The sequence below is a fragment of the Petromyzon marinus genome, chromosome 56, assembly GCF_048934315.1.
Source record: "Petromyzon marinus isolate PM22_M1 ecotype Great Lakes invasive population chromosome 56, UKy_Petmar_22M1.pri1.0, whole genome shotgun sequence".
Classification (NCBI taxonomy): Eukaryota; Metazoa; Chordata; class Hyperoartia; order Petromyzontiformes; family Petromyzontidae; genus Petromyzon; species Petromyzon marinus.
Genome location: NC_133722.1, coordinates 10551829 through 10573037, shown reverse-complemented (window position 1 = coordinate 10573037; position 21209 = coordinate 10551829). Strand labels below are relative to the sequence as shown.

At 54.7% G+C, this 21209-nt stretch overlaps 1 protein-coding gene across 2 annotated transcripts in view; it reads left to right on the top strand.

Moving 5' to 3' along the window:
- The first annotated feature begins 397 nt into the window (after positions 1-397).
- Positions 398-21209, top strand: part of LOC116954783 (neuropilin-2-like) — a 73718-nt gene continuing 52906 nt past the window's right edge. The window contains exon 1 of one of the 2 annotated variants that reach the window (XM_076052568.1): positions 398-1774. In XM_076052568.1, coding sequence (XP_075908683.1) covers positions 1669-1774 — 106 coding nt within the window. In that variant the 5' untranslated portion in view covers positions 398-1668. The remainder of the gene's footprint in view (positions 1775-21209) is intronic. The other variant, XM_076052567.1, reaches the window with a different exon arrangement.

The window sequence follows — 21209 nt, the reverse complement described above, 5'->3', positions numbered from 1 at the left end:
TGTGATGGGTGACTACGTGTGTGATGGGTGAGTATGTGTGTGATGGGTGAGTATGTGTGTGATGAGGCAGTATGTGTGTGATGGGTGACTACGTGTGTGATGGGTGAGTATGTGTGTGATGAGTGAGTGTGTGTGTGATGGGTGAGTGAGTGTGTGTGATGGGTGAGTATGTGTGTGATGGGTGAGTATGTGTGTGATGAGTGAGTATGTGTGTGATGAGTATGTGTGTGATGGGTGAGTATGTGTGTGATGAGTGAGTGTGTGTGTGATGGGTGACTATATGTGCTGCCGCTGGCTCAAGAAGCACTTGCCCCAAGCGGTCTGACTCGAGACTACCTGGGGCGTCTTTGTCTTTGTGACGGGGCGGGTGACTGGGCGGAGTCTCCAAGTTTGAGGCTCGCGGGGAACGCAGCTCACACGCGCAGTCTCCACGCGTCCTCCACGTCTGTCTCCACGTCTCTCTCCACGTCTCCCCACGTCTCTCTCCACGTCTCCCCACGTCTCTCTCCACGTCTCCCCACGTCTCTCTCCACGTCTGTCTCCACGTCTCTCTCCACGTCTCTCTCCACGTCTCCCCACGTCTCTCTCCACGTCTCTCCACGTCTTCCCACGTCTCCTTGCGTCCTCCCCACGTCTCTCCACGTCTCTCCCCACGTCTCTCTCCACGTCTCTCCCCACGTCTCTCTCCACGTCTGTCTCCACGTCTCTCTCCACGTCTCCCCACGTCTCTCTCCACGTCTCCCCACGTCTCTCCCCACGTCTCTCCCCACGTCTCTCTCCACGTCTCCCCACGTCTCTCCCCACGTCGCTCCCCGCGTCTCCAGAACCACAGAGAGCGGAACAGCGACCGGGAGCAAAATCCTTGTGATCGGGGTTGGTTGGTGTGTGTACGTGTGTGTGTACGTGTGTGTACGTGTGTGTACGTGTGCCTGTGTACGTGTGCCTGTGTACGTGTGCGTGTGTACGTGTGTGTGTGTACGTGTGTGTACGTGTGTGTGCCGTGCCGATCTTCATAGGTGCTACTCGCTAACAGCACTTGCCCCAACAGTCTGTTAAGACTATAGGGGAGATCTTTGTCTTGTGTGTGTGTGTACGCGTGCCGTCTCCTCTCAGCGTCTTCATCTTCCCTCCCTCGCCGTGCGCGCTCCCTGCCGCCTGCCCCCCTCCCGCTCCGTCACCCCCCCACTCTCCCGTCTCACCTCGCCGCGTCTCGGTCTCTCTGCGTCTCCCACCACCACCACCACCACCCGCCCGGGTGCTCTCTCCTTCATTGTCGTCTCTCCTCGCCTCCCCACTCACTCGTTGCCATCTCTCCTTTACTCCCCCAACAATTTCCCTCTCTCCCAGCGCCACCACCACCACCACCGCCGCTCCCATCCCCACCGTCTCCTCTCCCTGCGGCTCGCCCCTCTCACGCATCCCGGTCGGGGCTCGGGTGGACACCCCGGAGTGAAGACCCAAAGACGGAGTGAGACACGGAGACAGAGAGACAGACAGACAGAGAGAGACACACACACAGAGATAGCAGGAGGTGGGGGGGAGCCCCTAACAACACAGAGACCGGCAAGGGAGACAACGCGGGATTTGGTGTCCACGTTCGAGAGACGCGGAGTCTCCTTCGTGAGTCGGTCTGTGAGACGCCGCCTTGTGCCAAGCTCTGCCGGAGACATGGACGGCCCAGTTCGAGTCTCGGTGCTGATGGTGCTGCTGCTGCTGCTGGCGTCACGGAGGGGTGACGCGTCCACCGCCAGCACTGGAACACGCGCTCGACCACGTGAGTAGAGGCCGAGTCGGGCCCAGAGTCTGTCTGTGAGTCCATCTGTGAGTCCATCTGTGAGTCGGTCTGTGAGTGAGTCGGTCTGTGAGTGAGTCGGTCTGTGAGTGAGTCGGTCTGTGAGTCCATCTGTGAGTCGGTCTGTGAATGAGTCGGTCTGTGAGTGAGTCGATCTGTGAGTCGGTCTGTGAATGAGTCGGTCTGTGAGTGAGTCGGTCTGTGAGTCGGTCTGTGAGTCGGTCTGTGAGTGAGTCGGTCTGTGAGTGAGTCGGTCTGTGAGTCAATCTGTGAGTCGGTCTGTGAATGAGTCGGTCTGTGAGTGAGTCCATCTGTGAGTCGGTCTGTGAATGAGTCGGTCTGTGAGTCCATCTGTGAGTCGGTCTGTGAATGAGTCGGTCTGTGAGTGAGTCGATCTGTGAGTCGGTCTGTGAATGAGTCGGTCTGTGAGTGAGTCGATCTGTGAGTCGGTCTGTGAGTGAGTCGGTCTGTGAGTGAGTCGGTCTGTGAGTCGGTCTGTGAGTGAGTCGGTCTGTGAGTGAGTTGGTCTGTGAGTCCATCTGTTAGTCGGTCTGTGAATGAGTCGGTCTGTGAGTGAGTCGGTCTGTGAGTCGGTCTGTGAGTGAGTCGGTCTGTGAGTGAGTCGGTCTGTGAGTCAATCTGTGAGTCGGTCTGTGAATGAGTCGGTCTGTGAGTGAGTCGGTCTGTGAGTGAGTCGATCTGTGAGTCGGTCTGTGAATGAGTCGGTCTGTGAGTCCATCTGTGAGTCGGTCTGTGAATGAGTCGGTCTGTGAGTGAGTCGATCTGTGAGTCGGTCTGTGAGTCGGTCTGTGAGTCGGTCTGTGAGTCGGTCTGTGAGTGAGTCGGTCTGTGAGTGAGTTGGTCTGTGAGTCCATCTGTTAGTCGGTCTGTGAATGAGTCGGCATGTCTGTGAGTCGGTCTGTGAGTCGGTCTGTGAATGAGTCGGTCTGTGAATGAGTCGGTCTGTGAGTCCATCTGTGAGTCGGTCTGTGAGTGAGTCGGTCTGTGAGTGAGTCGGTCTGTGAGTCAATCTGTGAGTCGGTCTGTGAATGAGTCGGTCTGTGAGTGAGTCGATCTGTGAGTCGGTCTGTGAGTGAGTCGGTCTGTGAGCGAGTCGGTCTTTGCTTCGGCGAGTCTGATGGTAAGTTTGTGAGTCGGTCTGTGAGTGAGTCGGTCTTGAGTGAGTCGGTCTGTGAGTGAGTCGGTCTGTGAGCGAGTCGATCCGTGCTTCGGCGAGTCTGATGGTAAGTCTGTGAGTCGGTCTGTGAGTGAGTCGGTCTGTGAGTGAGTCGGTCTTGAGTGAGTCGGTCTGTGAGTGAGTCGGTCTGTGAGTGAGTCGATCCGTGCTTCGGCGAGTCTGATGGAAAGTTTGTGAGTCGGTCTGTGAGTGAGTCGGTCTTGAGTGAGTCGGTCTGTGAGTGAGTCGGTCTGTGAGTGAGTGAGTCGATCCGTGCTTCGGCGAGTCTGATGGTAAGTCTGTGAGTCGGTCTGTGAGTGAGTCCATCTGTGAGTCGGTCTCCGAGTGAGCGAGTTAGTTTGTGAGTCAGTGTGCGACTCACTGGGTTTGTGGGTTAGTACGGGAGTCAGCGTGTGAGTCAGTCCGCTTTGAGTCGATGATGAACCCATCTGACTAAACACCCTGTGCATTCACTCACTCACTCAGACACCCAATTATTCATTCACTCAATCACTCACTCAATCACTCACAGACACATTCACTCACTAATTCACTCACTAATTCACTCACTCATTCACTCACTCATTCACTCACTCAATCACTCACAGACACATTCACTCACTCACTCAGACACATTCACTCACTCATTCACTCAATCACTCACTCAATCACTCACAGACACACTCATTCACAGACACATTCACTCACTCACTCATTCACAGACACATTCACTCACTCACAGACACATTCACTCACTCACTCACAGACACATTCACTCATTCACTCACTCACTCACAGACACATTCACACACTCATTCACTCACTCACCCGCTCACTCAATCACTTACAGACACATTCACTCACTCACAGACATATTCACTCAATCACTCACAGACACACTCACTCATTCACTCATTCACTCACTCAATCACTCACAGACACATTCACTCATTCACTCAGACACATTCACTCACTCACTCATTCACTCAATCACTCACTCATTCACTCACAGACACATTCACTCACTCACTCAGACACATTCACTCATTCACTCACTCATTCACTCAATCACTCACTCAATCACTCACAGACACATTCACTCACTCACTCACAGACACATTCACTCACTCATTCACTCACTCATTCACTCAATCACTCACAGACACATTCACTCAATCACTCACTCACAGACACATTCACTCAATCACTCATTCACTCACTCATTCACTCAATCACCCACAGACACATTCACTCACTCACAGACACGTTCACTCACTCATTCACTCACTCACCCGCTCACTCAATCACTCACAGACACATTCACTCATTCACAGACACATTCACTCAATCACTGAGGAACATTCACTCACTCATTCACCCGCTCACTCAATCACTCACAGACACATTCACTCACTCACTCACAGACATATTCACTCAATCACTCACATACACATTCACTCACTCACTCACTCATTCACTCAATCACTCACTCATTCACTCACAGACACATTCACTCACTCAGACACATTCACTCATTCACTCACTCATTCACTCAATCACTCACTCAATCACTCACAGACACATTCACTCACTCACAGACACATTCACTCACTTATTCACTCACTCATTCACTCAATCACTCACAGACACATTCACTTAATCACTCACTCACAGACACATTCACTCAATCACTCATTCACTCACTCATTCACTCAATCACCCACAGACACATTCACTCACTCACAGATACATTCACTCACTCATTCACTCACTCACCCGCTCACTCAATCACTCACAGACACATTCACTCATTCACAGACACATTCACTCAATCACTGAGACACATTCACTCACTCATTCACTCACTCACCCGCTCACTCAATCACTCACAGACACATTCACTCAATCACTCACAGACACATTCACTCACTCATTCACTCACTCAATCACTTACAGACACATTCACTCACTCATTCACTCACTCACCCGCTCAGTAAATCACAGACACATTCACTCACTCACCCGCTCACTAAATCACTGAGACACATTCACTCACTCATTCACTCACTCACCCGCTAGCTCACTCCCAGGCAAACCCACCCATTCCCTCATCCAATCACTCACTTAGTAACTCTCTAATTTACTCACTCACTCATTAACCCGTTCACTCCCACACCTCACTCACGAGCCCAGTAGCTCACTAATTGACTTACCCTTTCACTCACTCGTGTATTTACTCACTCATATACTCACGAACTGAGAGTTATTAACTTAATTGCTCACTCACTAATGTATTTGTCACAGTCATCCACAGCCATTAACTAATTCACCTGCCCATCCGTTCACTCACCAACTCACTCACGTACTCACTCACTCATTTACTCACCCGCTCACTCATTAATTAACTAACTCACTCACTCATTTACCCACTCGCTCACAGGCTCACCCACCCACTCACTCACAGGCTCACTCACTCACTCACAGGCTCATCCGCTCACTCACCCACAGGCTCACCCACTCACTCACAGGCTCACTCACAGGCTCACTCACTCACAGGCTCACTCACTCACAGGCTCACCCACTCACTCACAGGGTCACCCACCCACTCACTCACAGGCTCACCCACTCACTCACAGGCTCACTCACTCACTCACAGGCTCACCCACTCACTCACAGGTTCACCCACTCACCCACAGGCTCACCCACTCACTCACAGGCTCACCCACCCACTCACTCACCTTCTCACTCACTCACTCACAGGCTCACCCACTCACTCACAGGTTCACCCACTCACTCACAGGCTCACTCACTCACAGTCTCACCAACTCACTCACAGGCTCACCCACTCACTCACAGGCTCACCCACCCACTCACTGACAGGCTCACCCACTCACTCGCCTTCTCACTCACTCACCTTCTCACTCACTCACAAGCTCACCCACTCACTCACAGGCTCACCCACTCACTCACAGGCTCACTCACTCACTCACCTTCTCACTCACTCACCCTCTCACTCGCCCATCATTATAATGGGCACACTCCCTGTTCACCCGCTCACTCTCTGCTTTATTGTTCCACCGCCCTTGCCCGTTAAACTCCCCTATCGTGAATCACCGAAAAGGAATTCACGACGGAGTCCGCTTGTGTGCGTGTTCACGGGGAGCGGTGGTGCTACGGTTCGCGCTACGCTGCGCTTCGACCCCGAGTTCCATTCCCGCTCACGGCCATCGCCAATGACGATTAACTGAACCGGTCCTGGGCCTCCTCTAGGTCGACTCAGCCTCAAATGAGTACCTGGTGCGGTGTGTAGTAAACATCGCCACTGGGGAGACAAAGGCGGCCGGCCGTGGTGCTGGCCACCCACTCCCTCGTGTGCCGTGCCGGCCGTAATCGGGTGCTCGCCATAACGGCACTTGCCCCAGCAGTCTGACGAAGGCTATGTGGGGGATCTTTGTCTTTGTATTTGTTTGTGTGTATGGGGGGAGAGGCAGTGTAGGGGTTCGTGCGCTGCGCTACGAACCGGCGACGCGAGTTCGATCCCCGCTCACGACCAATAACAGTGCCGAATATTTGAACCGGTCCTGTGCCTCCCCTAGGTCGACTCAACCTCGAATGAGTCCCCGGTGCAATGTGTAAATATTACTGTTGGGGAGGCAAAGGCCGCAGAGTCAGCATCAACAGATGATGCTGCTGATGCTGCTGATGATGTTGCTGATGCTGATGCTGCTGATGATGTTGCTGCTGATGATGCTGCTGCTGATGCTGCTGATGCTGCTGATGATGATACTGCTGAAGCTGCTGATGATGCTGATGCTGCTGATGCTGCTGATGATGTTGCTGATGATGCTGATGATGTTGCTGATGATGTTGCTGATGCTGCTGATGATGTTGGTGATTATGCTACTGATGCTGCTGCTGATGATAATGATGCTGCTGCTGAAGCTGCTGCTGATGATGATGCTGCTGATGATGTTGATGCTGCTGATGATGCTGCTGATGCTGCTGCTGATGATGCTGCTGATGCTGATGATGCTGCTGATGCTGCTGATGATGTTGCTGATGCTGCTGTTGCTGCTGATGCTGCTGATGATGCTGCTGATGATGTTGCTGATGCTGCTGTTGATGATGATGTTGCTGCTGATGCTGCTGATGATGTTGCTTCTGCTAAAAGAGGATGATGATGATGGTTGCTATTGTTGTTGTTTGAGAAATTTATCAAATTGAGGGCAATGTTCACCCAATCGTGAGCGGCGGGAGAGAGATTATTTATTTACGCGAGAGGGAAAATAAATAACAACAACCACCGCCAGAACAACAACAACCAGCAACATCACCACTACCACAGCAGCAACAACCCAAATCAGAACAATAGCAACAACCACCACCACTACCACCACAGCAAGAACTACAATCAGAACCACCACAACAACGAGAACAGCATCACAGCAACAGAAACAACAACCACAATCAGAACCACAATAACCACCAACACCACCACCAAAGCAACTTCCAGAACCACCACAGCCAGAGCAACAACCACCACCACAACAACCATCAAAACAATCACCACCACAAACACAACAACCACCAAAGCAACAACCACAACACCCAGAACAACCACCATCACAGCAAGAACCACAATCAGAACCACAACACCCAGAACAACCACCACAACAACCACAATAGCCACCATCACAACAACAACCACCACAACCAGAACAACCACAGTCAGAACCACACCAACCAGAAGAACCACCACCACAGCAACAACGACCACAACCACAACAACCACAACAACAACAGCAGTGAGAGCGACGTTAGAATGCAGTCGCCATGATTCACGCATTCTTCGGCCCGTTGGAGAATTGCGGCGCGAATTTGTAACGGGGGTGAGTGTGGTGAGTGTGGTAGTGGTGAGTGTGGTAGTGGTGAGTGTGGTAGTAGTAGTAGTGGTTAGTGTGGTAGAGGTGAGTGTGGTAGTAGTAGTGGTTAGTGTGGTAGAGGTGAGTGTGGTAGTGGTGGTTAGTGTGGTAGTGGTGAGTGTGGTAGTGGTGAGTGTGGTAGTGGTGGTGAGTGTGGTAGTGGTGGTTAGTGTGGTAGTTAGTGTGGTAGTGGTGAGTGTGGTAGTAGTAGTGGTGAGTGTGGTAGTGGTGAGTGTGGTAGTGGTGAGTGTGGTAGTAGTGGTGAGTGTGGTAGTGGTGAGTGTGGTAGTGATGAGTGTGGTAGTGGTGGTTAGTGTGGTAGTGGTGAGTGTGGTGGTAGCAGTGGTGAGTGTGGTAGAGGTGAGTGTGGTAGTGGTGTGGTAGTGGTTGGTGGTGAGTGTGGTAGTGGTTGGTGGTGAGCGTGGTAGTGGTGAGTGTGGTAGTGGTGAGTGTGGTGAGTGTGGTAGTGGTTGGTGGTGAGTGTGGCAGTGGTGAGTGTGGTAGTGGTTGGTGGTGAGTGTGGTAGTGGTTGGTGGTGAGTGTGGTAGTGGTGAGTGTGGTAGTGGTTGGTGGTGAGTGTAGTCTGGTGGAGTGGTGGCGCAGTGGTTAGCGCCCTGTGTGGAGACACTTTGGGTGTAGTCTAAGCAGTGTATTGTATTGATGTGTGTAGATGCTGTGTACGGCTGTAGTGTAGTGGTGTGTAGGTGTGGTGTATGGATGCGTGTGTAGACACTGTGTATGGGTGTAGTGTATGGGTGTAGTGTATGGGTGTAGTGTATACACTGTGTATGGGTGTAGTGTATGGGTGTAGTGTAGACACTGTGTATGGGTGTAGTGTATACACTGTGTATGGGTGTAGTGTAGACACTGTGTATGGGTGTAGTGTATGGGTGTAGTGTAGACACTGTGTATGGGTGTAGTGTATGGGTGTAGTGTAGACACTGTGTATCGGTGTAGTGTATGGGTGTAGTGTATGGGTGTAGTGTATGGGTGTAGTGTAGACACTGTATATGGGTGTAGTGTATAGATGTAGTGTATACACTGTGTATGGGTGTAGTGTAGACACTGTGTATGGGTGTAGTGTATGGGTGTAGTGTACACAGTGTATGGGTGTAGTGTATGGGTGTAGTGTACACAGTGTATGGATGTAGTGTATAGGTGTAGTGTATGGGTGTAGTGTATGGGTGTAGTGTAGACACTGTGTATGGGTGGAGTGTATGGGTGTAGTGTATGGGTGTAGTGTATAGGTGTAGTGTATGGGTGTAGTGTATGGGTGTAGTGTAGGCACTGTGTATGGGTGTAGTGTATAGGTGTAGTGTATGGGTGTAGTGTATGGGTGTAGTGTAGACACTGTGTATGGGTGGAGTGTATGGGTGTAGTGTATGGGTGTAGTGTATAGGTGTAGTGTATGGGTGTAGTGTAGGCACTGTGTATAGGTGTAGTGTATGGGCGTAGTGTATGGGTGTAGTGTAGACACTGTGTATATGGGTGCAGTGTATGGGTGTAGTGTAGACACTGTGTATGGGTGTAGTGTATGGGTGGGTGGGTGTTGGTGAGTTTCGCAGGACGTGAGTCTGTGATTCCCTCTCCCGAAACGCCATGCACGAGTCTGGAGTGACGGAGAGAGAGAGCAGAGATACTTTTTTTCACTTTTAAACAACTTTTATTGCCGCCAGCAGCAAAAGCACTGGAGACGATTTCGACATGAAACACAAAAAGTCACCAGCAACACAAATGAAAATAATCTCTACAAATCCACGCGCAGTGGCGCTAAAAAGCACCGCGCACAACACGAAAGAAAAGTCACGTGGTGGTGGTGGTGGTTGTGGTGGTCTTTCGCGCACGCCACGGTGACGAGCGAGCGCTTCAGAAGATGAACACGTGGGGTGCCGTCCACGCTGGTACAGAGAGGGGCTTGTCCGGCTCCTCCCCAGCGTTCGAAGAAGACGCGCTGCACATCACCGACATGTGTGTGACATGCGTGCTCCAGCCGGAGCCGCGCCTTAATCAGGCCCCTGAACACTGGAAGCACGGAGCAGTCGTCAGTGTAGAGAGAGAGGAGAGAGAAGAGAGAGGAGAGAGAAGAGAGAGAGTTGTGTTCCACGCGAGACCAATTGAACACGTGCTCCGGATCTTGAGAGATAAGAGAGGGCGTGTGTGTGACGTGTGTGTGTGTGACGTGCGTGTGTGTGTTTGACATGTGTGTGTGTGTGACGTGTGTGTGACGTGTGTGTGTGTGTGACGTGTGTGTGTGGTTTACGTGTGTGTGTATGACGTGTGTGTGTATGACGTGTGTGTGTTTGACGTGTGTGTGTGTGACGTGTGCGTGTGTGACGTGTGTGTGTGTGTTTGACGTGTGTGTGTGGTTGACGTGTGTGTGTGTGTGACGTGTGTGTGTGTGTTTGACGTGTGTGTGTGACGTGTGTGTGTGTGACGTGTGTGTGTGTGTTTGACGTGTGTGTGGTTGACGTGTGTGTGTGTTTGACGTGTGTGTGTGTGTGACGTGTGTGTGTGTGTGTGTTTGACGTGTGTGTGGTTGACGTGTGTGTGTGTGACGTGTGTGTGTGTGTGTTTGACGTGTGTGTGTTTGACGTGTGTGTGTGACGTGTGTGTGTTTGACGTGTGTGTGACGTGTGTGTGTGACGTGTGTGTGTGACGTGTGTGGGTGACGTGTGTGTGTGTGTTTGATGTGTGTGTGTGTGACGGTCTAAGTATGGCAATATATTTTGCGATGTTTGATACGTTTCACAATACGTTTTATTGTGAGCAACATCTATATAAAACCTTAATTTGTATGTATGTCTCAAAACCCTCTAGGGTTGCTTCCTGACAAGGTAGAACGCTGATATTTGGTACATGTGTAGCTTTTAGGGCGCAAACAATAGGGACATTCTGAAAATCCGAAATTTATAATTTGAAGGCCCCAAAAATCTCGATTTCTAGTGCCCCATAAATATGTCCGTGCACGTGGTGTCATTCAGAAACCCTTCAAAATATAAGATTGTGGTCTTTATCGTTTGATGGGCGCGTTAAACAGCAAATATAATGAGAACGAGGACCCTTGTTCCATCTTTTATTGTCTTTGAGATGTTTCGGATTCAAGCGGATTTGAACGAAAACAAATACTCACTTCGTGACGTTCAAATCTGAATAATTCGAAAACTCTCAAGATAGGAGAGCTTCGCCTGGTACAGGGATCAAGTCCATAAATGCTCCGTCCTTTCGAATGAAAACAAAAGAATGGAATGTTTACATTGAGCGGTTTCCGAAGGATACGTCTTCAACTAGACGGAGTTGACTCGGTGTCCCACGATGTTGAATCGAGTTGTCAACAACTGTGTTTGCCTGGCGAAGACAGGCTTCATTAACTCGTAATATCTTAGAAAGTTGCTTCAGTTTCAGTTTATTTTGGTAGAGCCCTGTGAGCCATTCGGCTCTTGAATCGGGTGCAACCACAACAAACAAAAAAACAAAAACACGAACAAGAAAAACATCTTAAAGTGACTTTGTGTGACTGTGCAAACAGAAAATCCAGGAAAAAAACAGCAAAAAATATTCCTGAAAAAAAAATAGCACCGTACACCAACGCAGTGTGCATCATCGGCAAACATTAAATAATAAGATCTTCAACACCTTGCCCATACGTGAGGATACATTGAACAATGTTTGTTAAATATACTGAATAGCCGACATTTAAACATACATAGCATAACGAATCCAACACATACCAACACATACCAACACGTACTATGCCGTGTGTGAGAGATAGAGGTCAATGTGTGTGTGAGTGCATGTGGGCTCGCTAGCAGCACTTGCCCCAACAGTCTGTTACAGGCTATAAGGGGGATCTTTGTCTTTGTTTTTTTTGTGGGCCTCCCCCTATGTTGACTCAGTCTCAAACGAGTACCTGGTGCAGTGTGTGAACATCGTTGCTAGGGAAAGTGCTAACAGCACTTGCCCCAACAGTCTGTGAAGGCTACACGGGGGATCTTTGTCTTTGTACGCGGGCTTCCCCCCCCCCCCCCCGGTGCGAGCGATGTGCAGTTAAACATCAGTACTGGGGAGAGACAAAGGCGGCCGGGTGGTCGTGGGGCTGGTCACCCACCCCCTCGTGTGCGTTTCCGACCTTGAAATGCTCGACCGCTCACGGCACGTGTCCGACAAGAGGCTGCACCGGGGGACCTTTGTGTATGGGAGTGCGTTAGAGAGTCTTTGAGCGTGGGAGTGTGTGAAAGGTGAGAGTGTGTGAGTGCGTGCGAGTGTTTAAGAGAGTGGGAGCGCTGTGAGTGATTGGCATACGAGTGGGGGAGAGCGTGACTGTGTATTTGAGTGTGTTGTTGGTGTGAGCGGCGTTGGCGTGAAGGGACAGATACGAGGAGGGGGTGTGGCTGTTGTCCCGTTATCTATTGTGGTACTTTTATTCTCAATTTAGATTCTCTTTCCTATTTTACTACAGGCTCGAATGGACAGACACAGGAGGAACTTAGTCCAGTGCGCGCGTGTGTGTGTGTGTGTGACCCATTACATTAGCGTCAATTACAAAGACTGATTATGCTTATTAGATGAAATTGGATTTTCATAATTGACATTAATTACAAAAATCGAGAAGCCGCGCGGGCAACTTGGCATCGGGTCAAAAAACCCAAAATAATTCCCCACCTCGCTCCCGCGGGTCTCTGACCGGAGCGCAGAGGGCTAGGCAGAGCTTTGAGCGCACTCGCTCAAAGCGACGCACAGACAGATTCAAGCATCCGTTGTTGTACTGCCACTCTTCTGGCCGTCATTGAGGCCAAGGCTGTAAGCTCCCAGCGATACCTGGGAGCTTGCTCCTTCTCAGGGAGCGTTGTCATGAAAAGCGAAAAGGGGCAGCCCTGCAATTGCTCGCTCAGGGGGCACTGCTGGCGGAAGCTACAATTCACCAGAGGGCACTTCAGAGAACTCCCACCACCCCCGCATTAACTCGAGGGTACTTTGGTCTACTCTTCCACGACGGGCGGTGCGTCTCGCCAACATAGTCCCCGCGATGTACCCCCGTCGCACGCGCCCTCCTGCCTGATGGCCAACTCTGGAGTGTGCCGAGTTCTCACGCTGACCCCTGACCCCTGGGCGGACAGAGACCGTGGAGGGGACAGGGGGAGATGGGTGGGGGGGGGTTGAGGTTCCACGGTGGCTAGGAGATGTTAACTCCCTCGCCTGGTGTGCAGGAGGTTGTGGGTTCGATCCCGGCCCTGACGATGCCTGCTGCTGTATATTTTTGGAGTTTGCGTCTCTCTCTCTTTCCCAGTGGCGGCTTAGATCTCTCTCCGAGTCCTCTGGGTTTCACCTTCCACATTTAGAATCAACATCGCCGCGTGTTTCAGGGCGATGTGGCCGCGATGAATGTCCGAGAAGCCGCCACTTCGCCGAGCCAACCTCTACGCGACACGCCAGGTGGCTGAGTGAAGAAACAAAATTGAAATTGCCAAGTAAGCAGCTCCGACGGACCTGACGTTGGTGCAAATAATTAAATGACGTACAGTCACGTAAGACGTCGGGGGCGACGTCTGAGAGTCGGGGAGTCGGGGGACGGCAGCGATGTCTCGCCTCGTGCCGTGGGCTCCACGGACACTCGAGCAGCGAGGGGGTGGATGGTGGTGCACCAGCAGCGACACCGTTCAATGTTTACTTCAGAGACGCGGTCTGTCCATCCCGCACGGGGTGCGGGGTGGGGGTCACGTGCGTGTGATGAAGCCCCCCTCCCTCCCTCCCTCCCCCACCCACCCCGGGCAGCCCCTCCCCTCTCCTTCACTCTTCCTCCACTCACTCATCCACCCTCCCTGCCATAGCCGAGGTCGAGAAGACCCATAGCCTCTCCGCTCCATCCCACCACGTCCCCCGTCTCTCCCCTTCTCCCTCCCCTCAATCCCCTCCCCCCACCGCCACTCCATCCCCCTGTCCCTCGACTCCTCCATCTCTTGAGCGCATCATTTATAACGCCCCTCCCCCTCCCTCCCCCTGTAGCCCTTCCCCTCGCTTCTCCCTCCCCCTCTCCGTATCACCCCAACGCCCCTCCACCCCCCATCGCCCAAAGACAAAGATCCACCGCGTAGCCTTCAGCAGACCGTCGGGGCAAGTGCTGTAGGCGAGTAGCAGCACCTATGAAGGCCGGCACTGTGGCACACACACGAGGGGGTGGGTGGCCAGCACCACGCCCGGCCGCCTTTGTCTCCCCAGTGGCGATGCTTACACCGCACCGAACCAGGTACTCGTTTGAGGCCGAGTCGACCTAGGGGAGGCCCAGGACCGGTTCAGATAATCGTCACCGGTGTTGTTGGTGTCCGTGAGCGGGAATCGAACTCGGCTTACCGAGCTCGTAGCGCAGTGCGAATACATCACCACTGGGGAGACAAAGACGGCCGGGCGTGGTGCTGGCCACCCACCCCCTCCCCATCACCCCTCCCTCATTTCCCTATCGCCACTCCCCACCCCCCACTCCCCCATCCCTATCTCACCCCACCCCCCATTGTCTCTGCTCCTCATTACCCCTCCCCCCAGCTCACCCCCCCCCCGACTTAGCCCCCCCCCTCCAACCCTCTCCCTATCACCCGCAACACTCCGCCCCTCGTTATCCTCGCCGTGTTTAGGGGGGCGGGGGGGCGGGGGGGGGGGTGTTGGCGAGTGGCAGCGCCGATGTTACACGTGGGGGTTGGGGTGGGTAACACAGCACCAGGACCGCCTTTGTCTTCCCCCCGTGGTGATTGTTAAACAAGCACACACACACACCGGACCAGGTACTCGTAGGAGAGGCTACGGTCCTGGTTCTGCCATCACTCGCCACTGACGTTAGCCGCGGTCGACAATCGAACTCGGGTTCGTTGGGCCGGATCGTAAGCGCGGTCTGTTGCTAACCGCTGCACCACCGCTCCCCCCCCCCCCCACACACTTCCCTCCTCGATTCTCCCAGCGAGAGCTTAGGATTACTTTGTAAGAGGCGACGAGGCTCTGATTACCGAATACTCGTGGCACGAGAAGCAGGCTAATGAGCGGCATGCCACCACGTGGCTTACTCATTGTTTAACAGTACAGGGGTGTGATTGGGAGTGCGGGGAGCGGTGGTGCAGCGGTTAGCGCGTCGCGCCACGAACCCGGCCACCCGAGTTTGAGTCCCGCTCGCGACCATCTCACGACCATCACGGGTGACGAGCATCTGAAACCGTTCCTGAGCCTCCACCCCCCTAGGTCGACTCGGCCTCAAACGAGCGCCTGGGTGGGGCGGTGCGCAGTCAGTGTGGCCAGAGACGAGGCCGGGCGTGGTGCCAGCGGCCACCCCACCGCCTCGCGTCAGCCTCGTGGAGTCTCAGTGGGGACCCAGCCTCGTGGAGTCTCAGTGGGGACCCAGCCTCGTGGAGTCTCAGTGGGGACCCAGCCTCGTGGAGTCTCAATGGGGACCCAGCCTCGTGGAGTCTCAATGGGGACCCAGCCTCGTGGAGTCTCAGTGGGGACCCAGCCTCGTGGAGTCTCAATGGGGACCCAGCCTCGTGGAGTCTCAATGGGGACCCAGCCTCGTGGAGTCTCAGTGGGGACCCAGCCTCGTGGAGTCTCAGTGGGGACCCAGCCTCGTGGAGTCTCAGTGGGGACCCAGCCTCGTGGAGTCTCAGTGGGGACCCAGCCTCGTGGAGTCTCAATGGGGACCCAGCCTCATGGAGTCTCAATGGGGGCCCAGAGTCGTGGAGTCTCAGTGGGGACCCAGCCTCGTGGAGTCTCAGTGGGGACCCAGCCTCGTGGAGTCTCAGTGGGGACCCAGCCTCGTGGAGTCTCAATGGGGACCCAGCCTCATGGAGTCTCAGTGGGGACCCAGCCTCGTGGAGTCTCAATGGGGACCCAGCCTCGTGGAGTCTCAGTGGGGACCCAGCCTCGTGGAGTCTCAGTGGGGACCCAGCCTCGTGGAGTCTCAATGGGGACCCAGCCTCGTGGAGTCTCAGTGGGGACCCAGCGTCGTGGAGTCTCAATGGGGACCCAGAGTCGTGGAGTCTCAATGGGGACCCAGAGTCGTGGAGTCTCAATGTGGACCCAGCCTCGTGGAGTCTCAATGGGGACCCAGAGTCGTGGAGTCTCAGTGGGGACCCAGCCTCGTGGAGTCTCAATGGGGACCCAGCGTCGTGGAGTCTCAATGTGGACCCAGCCTCGTGGAGTCTCAATGGGGACCCAGCCTCGTGGAGTCTCAATGGGGACCCAGAGTCGTGGAGTCTCAGTGGGGACCCAGAGTCGTGGAGTCTCAATGTGGACCCAGCCTCGTGGAGTCTCAATGGGGACCCAGCCTCGTGGAGTCTCAATGGGGACCCAGCCTCATGGAGTCTCAGTGGGGACCCAGAGTCGTGGAGTCTCAATGGGGACCCAGAGTCGTGGAGTCTCAATGGGGACCCAGCCTCGTGGAGTCTCAGTGGGGACCCAGCCTCGTGGAGTCTCAATGGGGACCCAGCCTCGTGGAGTCTCAATGGGGGCCCAGAGTCGTGGAGTCTCAATGGGGACCCAGAGTCGTGGAGTCTCAATGGGGACCCAGCCTCGTGGAGTCTCAATGGGGACCCAGCCTCGTGGAGTCTCAATGTGGACCCAGCCTCGTGGAGTCTCAATGGAGACCCAGCCTCGTGGAGTCTCAATGGGGACCCAGCGTCGTGGAGTATCAATGGGGACCCAGCCTCGTGGAGTCTCAATGGGGACCCAGCCTCATGGAGTCTCAGTGGGGACCCAGAGTCGTGGAGTCTCAATGGGGACCCAGAGTTGTGGAGTCTCAATGGGGACCCAGCCTCGTGGAGTCTCAGTGGGGACCCAGCCTCGTGGAGTCTCAATGGGGACCCAGCCTCGTGGAGTCTCAATGGGGGCCCAGAGTCGTGGAGTCTCAATGGGGACCCAGAGTCGTGGAGTCTCAATGGGGACCCAGCCTCGTGGAGTCTCAATGGGGACCCAGCCTCGTGGAGTCTCAATGGGGACCCAGCCTCGTGGAGTCTCAGTGGGGACCCAGCCTCGTGGAGTCTCAATGGGGACCCAGCCTCGTGGAGTCTCAATGTGGACCCAGCCTCGTGGAGTCTCAATGGGGACCCAGCCTCGTGGAGTCTCAATGTGGACCCAGCCTCGTGGAGTCTCAATGGGGACCCAGCCTCGTGGAGTCTCAGTGGGGACCCAGCCTCGTGGAGTCTCAGTGGGGACCCAGCCTCGTGGAGTTTCAATGGGGACCCAGAGTCGTGGAGTCTCAGTGGGGACCCAGCCTCGTGGAGTCTCAATGGGGACCCAGCGTCGTGGAGTCTCAATGGGGACCCAGCCTCGTGGAGTCTCAATGGGGACCCAGCCTCGTGGAGTCTCAGTGGGGACCCAGCCTCGTGGAGTCTCAATGTGGACCCAGCCTCGTGGAGTCTCAATGTGGACCCAGCGTCGTGGAGTCTCAATGGTGACCCAGCCTCGTGAAGTCTCAATGTGGACCCAGCCTCGTGGAGTCTCAATGGGGACCCAGCCTCGTGGAGTCTCAATGTGGATCCAGCCTCGTGGAGTCTCAATGTGGACCCAGAGTCGTGGAGTCTCAATGGGGACCCAGCCTCGTGGAGTCTCAATGGGGACCCAGCCTCGTGGAGTCTCAATGGGGACCCAGCCTCGTGGAGTCTCAATGGGGACCCAGCCTCGTGGAGTCTCAATGGGGACCCAGCCTCGTGGAGTCTCAATGTGGACCCAGCCTCGTGGAGTCTCAATGTGGACCCAGCGTCGTGGAGTCTCAATGTCGACCCAGCCTCGTGGAGTCTCAATGTGGACCCAGCCTCGTGGAGTCTCAATGTGGACCCAGCCTCGTAGAGTCTCAGTGGGGACCCAGCCTCGTGGAGTCTCAATGTGGACCCAGCCTCGTGGAGTCTCAATGGGGACCCAGAGTCGTGGAGTCTCAATGTGGACCCAGCCTCGTGGAGTCTCAATGGGGACCCAGCCTCATGGAGTCTCAATGGGGACCCAGAGTCGTGGAGTCTCAATGGGGACCCAGCCTCGTGGAGTCTCAATGGGGACCCAGCCTCGTGGAGTCTCAATGGGGACCCAGCCTCGTGGAGTCTCAATGGGGACCCAGCCTCGTGGAGTCTCAATGGGGACCCAGCCTCGTGGAGTCTCAATGGGGACCCAGCCTCGTGGAGTCTCAATGTGGACCCAGCGTCGTGGAGTCTCAATGTGGACCCAGCCTCGTGGAGTCTCAATGTGGACCCAGCCTCGTGGAGTCTCAATGTGGACCCAGCGTCGTGGAGTCTCAATGGGGACCCAGCCTCGTGGAGTCTCAATGTGGACCCAGAGTCGTGGAGTCTCAATGGGGACCCAGCCTCGTGGAGTCTCAATGGGGACCCAGCCTCTGGGAGTCTCAATGCGGACCCAGCGTCGTGGAGTCTCAGTGGGGACCCAGCCTCGTGGAGTCTCAATGTGGACCCAGCCTCGTGGAGTCTCAATGTGGACCCAGCGTCGTGGAGTCTCAATGGGGACCCAGCCTCGTGGAGTCTCAATGGGGACCCAGCCTCGTGGAGTCTCAATGTGGACCCAGCCTCGTGGAGTCTCAATGGGGACCCAGCCTCGTGGAGTCTCAATGGGGACCCAGCCTCGTGGAGTCTCAATGGGGACCCAGCCTCGTGGAGTCTCAATGGGGATCCAGCGCCTGACCGCGTACCCCGCGGAGCGAGCGATTTGGTTGTCGCGGCGAGAGGCGGCGACGATTCTTGCATCTCCTCCTCCAGCTCCTCGTCGCTTCTCATTGGAAATTGAGCTGTGTGGTGGGGGGTGGGGTGGTAGGACGGGGGTGGGGGGCATCATGTACATGTGTGTACGTGTGTACGTGTACGTGTGTGTGTGGGGAGCGGTAGTGTAGTGGTTAGCGCTGCGCTACAAACCTGGCGCCGGCCAACACCGCCTGTGACGATTATCTGAACCGGTTCTGGGCCTTCCCTAGGTCGACTCGGGTTCAAACGAGTACCTGGTGCGGTGTGTAAACATTGCCACTAGGGAGACAAAGGCGGTCGGGCGTGACGCTGGCCACCCACCCCCTTGTGTACCGTTCCGGCCTTCATAGGTGCTTGCTAACAGCACTTGCCCCAACAGTCTGTTAAGGCTATTGGGGAATCTTTGTCTTTATGTGTTCATGATCTGGATACATTCCTCCGGCGGGCAAGGCTGCGTTGGCTGGGTCACGTAGCCCGCATGCCCAGCCACCGCATGCCCAAACAGATTCTGTTCGGCCGGATCGAGGGGGCTAAACGGGCGCGGTACGGGCTAGAGAAGAGATGGAGTGATGTGGTACAGGAGGACGTGGAGCTGAGTGGACTTGCCGAAAGCTGATACTAGCGGTGTCAAGATCGGCCTCTGTGGAGGAGGCTCGTGAAGGACGCTACTGGGCAGTTGGAGGCAGTTGTCATCCAACAACGGAGGGCGAAGGAGCGACGCTCACAACAACGAGCGGAGCGCCGGGTGGCTAAAGCACAGCAGGTTGGCACAGTAGGGGGCACAGGTGGTGCATCTACTGGTGATCTCAGTCGGTCAACCCATGGCATCTGGGTCTGACCAATGGTCTCCTGCCAGCGGGCGTTCGACACTTCACGTGGCCTCAAAGTACACATAGCCTGGCACAAGCGCCGTGGTGACGTCACCGCCACTTAGTGCCGAATGGCGGCTATTCGCTAACAGCACTTGCCCCAAAAGTTGGTGAAGGCTATACAGTACGGGGGCAGCTTTGTTACACGTGGGGAGCGGTGGCACAGTGGTTAGCGCACCGCGCTTGCAACCTACCACGGCTAACATCAGTGGTGACCGATTACCCCCCCACCCCCCATCTTCACAACCAGCACTGACCAGCGTGGTGAGGTATGGTGAGGTATGGTGAGGTATGGTGAGGTATGGTGAGGCAGCGTGGTGAGGTATGGTGAGGTATGGTGAGGTATGGTGAGGCAGCGTGGTGAGGTATGGTGAGGCAGCGTGGTGAGGTATGGTGAGGCAGCATGGTGAGGTATGGTGAGGTATGGTGAGGTATGGTGAGGCAGCGTGGTGAGGTATGGTGAGGTATGGTGAGGTATGGTGAGGTATGGTGAGGCAGCGTGGTGAGGTATGGTGAGGTATGGTGAGGTATGGTGAGGCAGCGTGGTGAGGTATGGTGAGGTATGGTGAGGTATGGTGAGGCAGCGTGGTGAGGTATGGTGAGGTATGGTGAGGTATGGTGAGGCAGCGTGGTGAGGTATGGTGAGGTATGGTGAGGCAGCGTGGTGAGGTATGGTGAGGTATGGTGAGGTATGGTGAGGTATGGTGAGGCAGCGTGGTGAGGTATGGTGAGGCAACGTGGTGAGGTATGGTGAGGTATGGTGAGGCAGCGTGGTGAGGTATGGTGAGGCAGCGTGGTGAGGTATGGTGAGGCAGCGTGGTGAGGTATGGTGAGGTATGGTGAGGCAGCGTGGTGAGGTATGGTGAGGCAGCGTGGTGAGGTATGGTGAGGCAGCGTGGTGAGGTATGGTGAGGCAGCGTGGTGAGGCATGGTGAGGTATGGTGAGGTATGGTGAGGTTTGGTGAGGTATGGTGAGGCAGCATGGTGAGGTATGGTGAGGCAGCGTGGTGAGGTATGGTGAGGCAGCATGGTGAGGTATGGTGTGGCAGCGTGGGGGAGGCTTTCATCCAGCGGTGGATTGGCAATGGAGTGGCATGACATAGGCAGTACAACAGAGGTGACAGAGAGAGAGATGCCAACACGTGAATAGAAACTAAACTTTAGACTCGTATGTAGCTCTTTTTCAGAAGCGACCTGGCCACAACTGATAGATCAACGAAGTGGCTTCGCATCGTGTGGAAATGTTGAGCAGCCAAACACTCTGAACGCGTGGTGATTCTAAATGTGGAGGGAAAAACCGGAGGACCCGAGAAAAATCCACGTGACCACGAGGGGAGAGAGACACGCAGACTCCAAATCTACAGCAGCAGGCGTCAGGGTCCGGATCGAACCCACGACCTCCTGTAGACCAGGCGAGGTAGTTAACATCTCCTAGCCACCGTGGTGATGATGAGAGAGAGAGAGACGCAAACTCCAAATATACAACAGGCGTCAGGGTTGTGATCGAACCCACGACCTCCTGTATACCAGGCGAGGTAGTGAACATCTCGGCGCCCAAAAGCGCATCAATAAAACAGAAGTCGTGACCGTGATCGTGACCCTCACCTTGACCCTTCAGCTTTGCGTCCTCTCGTGCATGATCACGCGTTCAGCTGTCGAGGGCACCGCCAACACCGAAACTCGCTCGCGACTTTACCATGCACAGGGGGTTGGTTAGTGGGGTTAGGGTTAGGCATAAGG